The 10,586-nt window shown below is 44.4% G+C and overlaps 1 protein-coding gene across 4 annotated transcripts in view; it reads left to right on the top strand.

The window, feature by feature from the left end:
• SLC6A4 (solute carrier family 6 member 4) overlaps positions 1 to 6,024 on the top strand; it is a 40,747-nt gene extending 34,723 nt beyond the window's left edge. For all 4 annotated transcript variants that reach the window (XM_037743331.1, XM_017542029.2, XM_037743330.1 and 1 more), the window contains one exon: positions 5,260 to 6,024. In XM_037743331.1, the coding sequence (XP_037599259.1) occupies positions 5,260 to 5,334 (75 nt within the window). In that variant the 3' untranslated portion in view covers positions 5,335 to 6,024. The remainder of the gene's footprint in view (positions 1 to 5,259) is intronic.
• The last annotated feature ends 4,562 nt before the right edge of the window (positions 6,025 to 10,586 follow it).

Below are 10,586 nucleotides of genomic sequence, written 5' to 3'. Positions count from 1 at the left end.
TTTTTGACAGAGTTTTGCTCTTGTTGTCCAGGCTGGAATGCAGTGGTACAATCTCAGCTCACTGCAACCTCCGCCTCCTGGATTCAAGCAATTCTCCTGCCTCAGCCTCCTGAGTAGCTGGGGCTACAGGTGCGCACCACCACGCCCAGCTGATTTTTTGTGTTTTTAGTAGAGATGGGGGTTTCTCCATGTTGGTCAGGCTGGTCTCGAACTCCTGACCTCAGGTAATTCACTTGCCTCAGCCTCCCAAAGTGCTGGGATTACCACTGCATGAGCCGCCACATCCAGCCCATGATCACTTTTCTAACAGCAATGTGACAAGTACTATTTTGAAAATAATCACAAAATAGGAATTTTGCAACAATATCATAGTGTCAGCTCAAAATTGTTAGCTGTCCAACAATAGCACAGTTTTAGCTCAAGCCATTGGAGTAAAAATGTTTTGCCAGAATAGCAAGATTCATTTCAGTAATGAGTGCGCTGTGGGAATGTTGACAACAGTACCTTACGAGATGTATGAGCGCCACACTTTTCAAAGCATCTGCATGTCGATTATCCTATTCTGTTGTCAAAATAGCTTGGGAGGTAAACGGGCAGGCATTATTAGCCGACAAGGACACTGAGGTGGGGAATAATCCTGCTCGAAATTTCCTTATTTCAGCCAGGGCGCGGTGGCTCACGCCTGTAATCCCAGCATTTTGGGAGGCTGAGGCGGGTAGGTCACTTGAGGTCAGGAGTTCAAGACCAGCCTGGTCAACATGGTGAAACCCTGCCTCTACTAAAATTACAAAAATTAGCCAGGTGTGGTGGTGCACACCTGTAATCCCAGCTACTTGGGAGGCTGAGGCAGGAGAATCGCTTGAACCCGGGAGGCAGAGGTTGCAGTGAGCCGAGATTGTGCCACTGCACTCCAGGTTGGGCAACAGGGACTCTGTCTCAGAAAAACAAAAAACAAAAAACACACAAATCTTCCTGTTTCAGTGAGCTGCCCGTGGACACACAGCACAGAGCGGCTCGGAATCCAGGTCTTCCCACTCCGGTGCTCTTTTAACTTTGAGATGCAGCTTCCCCCTTGTCCTCAGGGAGAGATGAGTAGCCACCTTGTCATCCTGTGCTGACAGCTTGTGGTTCAGTCACCAGGATTCCCAGCAGACACTTCACATACCAGACTGTAAAACCCTTCAGTTGCTATTTTTTTGGTAGTGCTTCTAGCTGCAGTAAGAAGGGCGCAATGGTAGAAGAGCCGATAGAAGTAGCCACTTACAGGTCCATAGCTGGGCACATTTGCAGGGGCCAAGCTCAAAGGTGAGGGGTGACATTTGGGGAGAGGCAGAAGGAACCATCATCTATAATAGCCAGAGAACCAAGGTGGGCTAATTTGAGATCTCACAGCAAAATGTACGCCCGAGACCATCACAGTAGTCACCCTGAAACATTTCATAAGAAACGAGAAGCAAGGGAACATAGGCAATTAAACATCAGCTCTTCCTTTTTTTCAGACAAGGCCTCGCTCTGTACCCCAGGCTGGAGTGCAGCGGTGTAATCATGGCTCACTGCAGCCTCAAACTCCTGGACTCAGGTGACCCTGTCACCTCAGCCTCCGAGTAGCTGGGACTACAGGCACCTGGCTAATTTTTAAAAATTTTAATAGCGACAAGGTCTCACTATGTTGGCCAGGCGGGTCTCAAACTCCTGAGCTCAATCCTCCTGCCTCTGCCTCCCAAACTGCTGGGATTGCAGGCTTGAGCCACCGCACCCAGCCACACATCATTCTGAGAACAACTGGGTTCATTTCTTTTTCCAAACAGGAAAGCTGAATTCTGGGTGAACAGAACTCAGAACTCTGAAGTTACTAATTTCCTACAACCAAACCAGCCCTCCCGTGACCGTGCTCCTCCCAAAGAGCCTTGGGCTCTGCGCTGCTTCCCCCACACTCTCATACCCAGCCATTGAACGCTTTCCTTCTGGTCGTCCTTCACGGCTGTTGTGAGGACCCATGAGCTCTCTTGCTTCAAATCCAGAGGCCAAGGTCAGAGGTGGGAACTGTGTTAGGTTAATAAATGTCAGTAGTCTTCAGTCACAGGCTGCGCCTCAGATCCTGGCCGTCTTTCTTACAAATTCCCCCAGTTGGTCACAGGGAATGCTACCCAAAAGTGTGTCACTAACAGAGCTCAGATTCATTAGCAGTAAAGGTAAGACTAATTGTAGGTAGGGCTGTCTTCACCAGGGGCCACCCGATGGGGAGTACTGGGTTGCCTAGAAGCAGTGTAGACCATGGAAAAGGCCCTAGTCAGCTATGACAGACACTCACCTTACCTGGGCCTCAGTTTCCTCATCTTTAAAATGTGCTTGTTCGATATATTAACACTTCCCAAAGGGTCTTCCAGGGGCAGTAATAGGTATTAGTGCTGGAGAAAAAGTTTATAAAGTCAGGTAATTTTTGGAAAATGCTGAACTAGGGCAAGTTAAACATGTTTCTTGGCCAGGTGCAGTGGCTCACAGGTGTGATTTGGGAGGTCAAGGTGGGCAGATCACCTTAGGTCAGGAGTTCAAGACCAGCCTGGCCAACATGGTGAAGCCCCGTCTCTACTAAAAATACAAAAATTAGCTGGGTGTGGTGGCAGGTGCTTGTAGTCCCAGCTACTCGGAAGGCTGAGGCAGGAGAATCGCTTGAACCCAGGAGGCGGAGGTTGCAGTGAGCCGAGATCACGCCACTGCATTCCAGCCTGGCGACAGTGCAAGACTCTCAAATAAATAAATAAATAAACAGGTTTGTTTACCTCAGGACTTCTCAAAAAAACTTTAATATGCTCATGTGCATGTTTAATCTCTGAGAAGAATAAAGCATGCTGTGCTTTTTGCCTAAGGTCTAGAATTCTTTATGATTCTTTGTGAATACCGGACTTGATAGTCTGTAACTTTCTGTCTATGAAGGAGGGAAGCCTCACATGAAATCCCTTTGGGCCCTGGCCATATGCAAGGTTGGAGTTTGTGGAGTGAGCTGCCGCTTAACTGCTGTAATTTGAAGGATATCACACACACCCGCAGCCTGGAAGTCTCGCGGTTGGAATCATCCACTGACTTAGGTCATTTTTGCAGAAACTACTAATAACCCACCCAAAGATACTGGAAGGCGGTCCCTAATGAGTACACATTTATGAAGATATCAAGAGTAATCCGTTTCTTAGATTAACTTGTTATCATCTTGCAGAAGGCCAGGGCCTGGCAAATTTTGAAAGCCACAGTAGCCTGGCAACTAGAATGCTGGCAAAGCACAGAAAACAAACGTGGGCCTGGCATCCTGGGTGGTCAGTCACCAACAGGGCGGCAGACCCTGTGGGTAGGTTAGGGCACAAAAGCCAAGTCTTTGACTTTATGACATTGTTCATTGCTGGCCTCGCCCCACCCTCAGTGATCTCTTCTCTCTCTGTACACCATAGCTCCACTTAAGACAAGTTGTAGTAGGTGAGCAGGGTACCAAGCACCTGCAGCTACTTGGGAGGCTGAGGCAGGAGGATCCCTTGAGCCCAGGGGTTTAAGACTGCAGTGAGCCATGATTGTGCCACTGCACTCCAGCCTAGGCAACAGAGAAAGACTCTGACTCTTTCTTTCTTTTTTCTTTTTCTTTTTTTGAGACGGAGCTTTGCTCTTGTTGCCCAGGCTGGAGTGCAATGGTGCAATCTCAGCTCACTGCAGCCTCTGCCTCCTGGGTTCAAGTGATTTTCCTGCCTCAGGCTCCAGAGTAGCTGGGATTACAGGCATGCCCCACCACCCCCAGTTAATTTTGTATTTTTAGTAGAGACGGAGTTTCTCCATGTTGGTCAGGCTGGTCTTGAACTCCCGACCACAGGTGATCCGCCCACCTCAGCCTCCCAGATGTTGGGATTACAGGCATGAGCCACCACATCCAGCTGACCCTGACTCTTAAAAAAAAAAAAAAAAAGGACTCATTATAGTGATCCCTGTCTGGTTCTCAACTAACAAGACGTAATTCAGTTTAATCAGGTATAGTTTACATGTTCATCTGCGGGAATGTGTGGTTTCTGAAAGGTTGCTTTCCATGACCTGGCAGCTCTGGTAGCTCACGAGCCCCACAACAACTCCTTTTTAGATGGATTTCTAGTGTGAGAGTTCAGTAGGCAGAGACTAAAGCCATGAGGAGCACAAAATGTACGATTTTGTGCATTTTGTCCTCTATTACACTTCAGCAACTGTAGGACTGTAACTTTTTGAATTCCGTCGGTGCTATTCCTTAAAGAACAAACTCCCCGAACGAGAAAATAGACAAGCTTGAAGGTGACTCCAGACGTTTTCAGTCCAAAATAAAAAGGAAAGGAGCAGAGCTTCGCCTAAAGATCACCAAAGGATGCTTTCAGATCCAGTTTTGTCTGCTTATGATATATACAGACTTTTGGCCAACAAAGATTTTATTAAGCAACTTAATGAAGATTTTTCTAAGCTTCTGCAGTGCTGCTGTTTTTTTCTTCTCCATATCCTTGAGCTGCTTTTTGTCACTCTGATGCTAAGTTTTACAAGGCAGGTTGTAGATTTCATACCCAAGCCCAAGTATATTTCAGATCCATCTTAAAGCTTCCGTGTACCTTAGCTGTTTCTATAGCAGACATTCTCAGCCACGTCTCTGTGATGAGCACTACATCAATACAAGGTTGCATTAGAAGAGATGGTTTCAATAATCGCATCTTTTACAATTCATGTGGTGACTTATACTCTTGTATGAACTAACAGTACTGCTTTACAGGTGAATTCATTAAATTAGTGACATCCTGGCTGTTACAGTGGCTTATAATACTGGGCACTTTGGCTACAGTGTGTCTGCAGGGGACAAGGAGCCCGGGTGAGGGGATGGGGGCCAAAACCCAGCAATTACTCTGCTCCCCAAGCCCTGTGTGGCTTTAGAAGCCTCCTCTGTCCAGAGAAAAGGGTACCCTTTCCCAAGTCATTCAAAAGCATGTTATTGGCCAGCAGAGATTCTCATGAAGACTTGTCTTTAGAACTTTCTTCCATTAGTGTTATAATGATTTTCTTAGTTTACAGATGCGTATAGTTCCTGAATATACCATTTTAATTCATATTTGAGAATAAATTGGGAATTCTTTCTCTAAGGATGAGACTTTCCTATCTCACTGTTGGATGTTATCAAAGTGCTATTTAAGCTTTGTTTTAATATTAATGTTGAATATTTTTGCAAGTTTAAAAAATGACAAGGATGTTTATAACATTTTATTTTTTTCCCAATAGCGTATTATTAAAAGTATCACCCCAGAAACACCAACAGAAATTCCTTGTGGGGACATCCGCTTGAGCGCTGTGTAACACGCTCCGTGAGAGGAGGAAGGCTTCCCCACAACCTCTTCCTCCAGTTCTGATGAGCCGTGCCTGCCTTCTTCCTCCAAGTGAATGAGTTTCCAGCCAAGCCTGATGATGGAAGGGCCTTCTCCACAGGGACACAGTCCCAAGAGACGGTGGTGCCCAGGCTCAAGGCCTCCAGCCACTTAATTCCTGGACCCCCCTGGACGTATTCCCACGGTAGACTGTGACGCGGCTGAGCTGGCCTATTTTGGACGTGTGAGGATGTGAATGGAGGTGATGAAAACCACCCAGCATCAGTTAGGATTAGGTTTAGAATCAAGTCCGTGAAAGTCTCCTGTATCATGTCTTGGTCTGATCATTGGTATCTGATATCTCCTTCTAAAGGTTTCTCTGTTCATGAATACGTAAACTGCGTAGGAGAGAACAAGGCTGCCGTCTCACTAGCCATATATTTTCTGAGTAGCATAGCATTTTATTGCTGGAATCTACTAGAACCTTCTAATCCATGTGCTCCTGTGGCATCAGGAAAGGAAGATGTAAGAAGCTAAAATGAAAAATAATGTGTACATGTAAGCATGTGAGTCTCTGTATATTGTTGCTTCAGTGTATTCTTATCTGTGGTCCAATACTTTGGGCCCATTACAAATGTATGAGTTTCTCTGAATTTTTCTTACTTTAACAAATTCTGCCGACACAAATGTGTATGGAGGTTATTATTTGAAGGGTACAATCACTATGACATGCTCTGCCACCCACTCCTTTCCCAGGGACACTGTGTGAGCCTGCGCACCTTCCTTCACGGGCCGGCCTCTGGTGTTCGCCGCACTTCACCGTCACCTTCCTGTCTCTCTGTGCTAAACATTCAGGACAGTGTCCACAGGCAGATCTGGCCTATTTCGCTAGTCACCGTGGCTTGGCTGTGAAGTACTTTGAGGGTGGATCGTGACGCATGCCCCTTCAGTGTTTAGCTGGCCATCTGGTTTAAGCTCTGTCTACCTTACATGACTGAGTTAGACTGTCCAGGTTGCTTTGCTGTGTGAAGAGAGGAGGGCAAATTGGGTTCTCGCCTAGCCCTGGGGTATCTAGATCTGGCACCCTAACCTAAACCAAGGGCGTGTTCACTCCAAGAGCAATTGGAGAGTCTGGGTTAGCCTTACAGGGACTTCACCACTTGCTGGCAGTCACTATTGTGAGCCCTCTGGATAACGTTTAAGATTGAGTTTAAGTAAGGCTCCTTGGGAAATGGTCAGCTAAGTAAATCACCTTTCATTTCACATAAAGCCCTTAATATAGATAAGTAAATTTGGCCTTTGGTGGCTTGTGACTCAGAGGCATAGGTAGAAGAGCAAATTAATATTCGTAGCATGGGAATTCCTAATCAGAATTTTGAGGGAAATAAATCCTCATCAGTGACAAAAGGACTTAATCATCCGGCCACTTATCACTTCAGTTCTCTGTATAAATGAAATTTAAATCTAACAGCCTCATAAGAAGGTCCAGGCAGCAGAGGAAAGGTCCTGTCCAATCCCGGGTCTTCCTCCCTTGGCCTGCTTTCCTAGCACTGCCTACCTGGCCACCTTCCCGCACTGTCCCCACGCCCTGCTAGTTCTGATTCTTTGCTTCTCCTGCAAGATACTTACCTTAGATGACAGCTGCTGAGAAGTTTCCCAGAATGCTAGAGGAAAAGAAGAGGGGAATTTAGAAATGTCTCTCACTGACCTAGCTCTGTTATCTTCACTCTTTCCTTCTTTCTACTGCCTCGTTTCCAGTCTCTTTACTGTCTAGCATGCTGAAAAGAAGTGATCCAAATGCCTTCGTTTTCAGTGGTAAATATTGGGTTGGTGCAAAAGCAAAAACTGTGATTACTTTTTTTACCAACCTAATAGCTTTGCAAATTTAAAGAACCTGCTTTATGAATATTTGGATATGGATTCTCCCCACCCCACATTCTTAGACATTGTTCAAACATATTACTTTAAAAAAAAACAAACACCTTTTCAAAGAGAATTAGAGTTTTGCCAAGTTTGGTATTAAGGGAATTGTACAGGAGCTTTGAAAGTTTTCAAACTTTATTAAACTAAAAAAAAGAAAATCCCAAATATCTGTCTGTTCTGCAGTTTGCATTTAGCTGACCCTATTTATCAATACTACTATGGGGATTTTTTTTAAAGAAAATTTAGGGGTAGGTAGTTGGATTTAAAAATAATATTTTAAAGGCATTTTTACATCTATATATAGCATTTACAGAAAAGCAAAAACTAAAAATAGAATTTAATTGTAACATTATTTAAGGACTGAAGTTAATTTTTTTTTCTTTTAATTTTATCTTTTATCTCGTAAGAAATACCTAAGAGGCCAGGTGTAGTGGTTCACACCTGTAATCCCAGCACTTTGGGAGGCCGAGGCAGGCAGATCACCTGAAGTCAGGAACTGAAGACCGTCAGGACAAAACCCCATCTTTACTAAAAATACGAAAATTACCCGTAATCCCAGCTACTCGGGAGGCTGATGCAGGAGAATCGCCTGAACGCGGGAGGTTGCAGTGAGCCGAGACAGCGGCTGGGTGACAGAGCGAGACTCCATCTAAAAAAAAAAAAAGGGATACCCAAGAAATGGGCAAGATACAAGACAAAGCCATGGAAGCAATTCAATGATTAGTTGTTCCCTGTACCAATATGCAATGAAGTCCAAAGATTTCTCCCAACTGTAAACTTACAAATTGTTTTAAACTTATTCTATTTGTTGGCTAGAATGTATATAACCTGTAACCTAAATTCAGCACTCTGGCTGCCCCATCTGGAAATGGATGCAAAGACCCTAACAAATCCAAAGTCAATGCAATGGCTCTTAAATCAAATAGGGAAAATCAAATCAAATAATGAAATCACAAAATAAGGCAGAAAGTTATTCTGCGAGATGTCACTTCCTCGCCATCCTCTTTTTGCTAAGATTGTTAATTTGTTGCTGCCAATCTCAAAACTAAAATTAAGTATGAATTTCTATTTAACTCACCCCTGCTCCCTTAAAAGAGAGAATATTCTCCAGGAATTAAAATCGTATCCTTTCTGATAAGCAGGGAAGACTGACCTGATAGGTTTTATCTGTTGTATAATTGATTTGGAATTCACTGTCAAAGCTTAATGCTGTGGAATGCAGTGGTTTAACTGGGCTGTTCTTACACATATGTTAGCTATTGCTTAGCCATCAATGGCACAGCCCAAGCCGAATTCTTTCCTTAGCATGTTCCTTTACTCATAAATCAACACCTGGTACATAAGATACCAGAATCGTCCAATCGGATGGTGGTCTTTATTGAACACAGTGGTAAGCCATTTCTTACCCCACCTCCACTTTTTTTTTATGTTTTGTCAGGGAAAGGTAGGGAAGAGAGGCAGTAGATTCCCCCAGAAAGACTATAAGTAAAGTAATAAAAGCAAACTAGTCCTATGCTAAGTGGGAAGAGTTACATATTTCGAAGTAGTCATGGAGTTCACATCTTTTAAAATTTGAGCTGAGTTATACAAAGGGTTCTCACTAGGAAGATGAGCTTAGAACATGTTTGCTTGAGAAGCATGTTAAAGAATAAAATAAATCCAAATATGGAAACAGAAAGGTTAAGACAGGGAATATCCCCATACTGCAGAAAGCTTTTATGGTCCACTTGAAATATTCTGGTTTCTGAATTTCTTCAAAATGGAAATGAGTCAATGATATTAAAATTTGTTGCCAGTCAGAGTTGCTCATGCCGGAAATCCCAGCACTTTGGGAAGCCAAGGTGGGCAGCTCACCTGAGGTCAGGAGTTTGAGACCAGCTTGGCCAACATGGTGAAACCCCATCTCTACTAAAAATACAAAAAATTAGCTGGGTGCCATGGTAGGCACCAGTAATTCTAGCTACTCAGGAGACTGAGGCAGGAGAATTGCTTGAACCCGGAGGTGGAGGTTGCAGTGAGCTGAGATCACTCCATTGCATTGCAGCCTGGATGACAAGAGTGAAACTCCATCTCAAAAAAAAGAAATTGTTGTTTAGTTCCATGGTTCCATGGAAAGAATATTCTAAAGCTTTAAGTGTTCTTTTTCTATTTTCTGTACTATTGCCTTTATCCCCCTCATTGCTTAACTATCTCTAAATTTTAATGATAGAATAATTTTTTTTTTTTTTGAGATGGAGTCTCACTCTGTCACCAGGCTGGAGTGCAGTGGCGCCATCTTGCTCCCTACAACCTCCGCCTCCCAGATTGAAGTGATTCTCCTGTCTTAGCCTCCCAAGTAACTGGGACTACAGGCATGTGCCACCACGCCCAGGTAATTTTTGTATTTTTAGTAGAGACAGGGTTTCACCATGTTGGCCAGGATGGTCTCAATCTCTTGACCTCGTGACCCACCTGCCTCGGCCTCCCAAAGTGCTGGGATTACAGGCGTGAGCCTCCACACCTGGCCCAATAGAGTAATATTTTTTTTTTTTTTTTTTTGGAGACGGAGTTTCGCTCTTGTTACCCAGGCTGGAGTGCAATGGCGCGATCTCGGCTCACCGCAACCTCCGCCTCCTGGGTTCAGGCGATTCTCGTGCCTCCTGAGTAGCTGGGATTACAGGCACACGCCACCATGCCCAGCTCATTTTTTGTATTTTTAGTAGAGACGGGGTTTCACCATGTTGACCAGGATGGTCTTGATCTCTTGACCTCGTGATCCACCCGCCTCGGCCTCCCAAAGTGCTGGGATTACAGGCTTGAGCCATCGCGCCCGGCCTAGAGTAATATTTTTAAGGTCAGATAATGCGATTAGAGGCAGGGACAAACCTGGGGACCCAGCTAATTTCTCTGTTCTTGGGAGCTCTAAAGAAAGGTGAACGTGAGTTTTATTTTCTCTGCTAGAATGAAATAACACCCTCTCTACCAGGCATGATGGCTCACATCTGTAATCCCCGTACGTTGGGAGCCAAGGCGGGTGGATCACTTGAGTTCAGGAGTTGGAGACCAGCCTGGCCAACGTAGTAAAACCCTGTCACTACTAAAAATACATAAATTAGCTGGCCATGGTGGCATGCTCCTGTAATCCCAGCTACTTGGGAGACTCTGCCTGGGTGACAGAGCGAGACTCCACGGCAAAAAACAAATAAACAAAAAGCCCGCTCTCAACTGCTTTAATACTACAATAGAAAAGATAAATATTTTAGGATGGAATATTAAATATGTCTTTTTGTTTCATATAGTTGAAATCAATTCAGTATTGTTTCTATATTAGGTGTTTCAAAA

This window comes from Cebus imitator, unplaced genomic scaffold (assembly GCF_001604975.1).
Source record: "Cebus imitator isolate Cc_AM_T3 unplaced genomic scaffold, Cebus_imitator-1.0 Scaffold140, whole genome shotgun sequence".
NCBI lineage: Eukaryota > Metazoa > Chordata > Mammalia > Primates > Cebidae > Cebus > Cebus imitator.
Note: the sequence above shows the minus strand (reverse complement) of the source record. Positions and strands in the feature narration are given on the sequence as shown.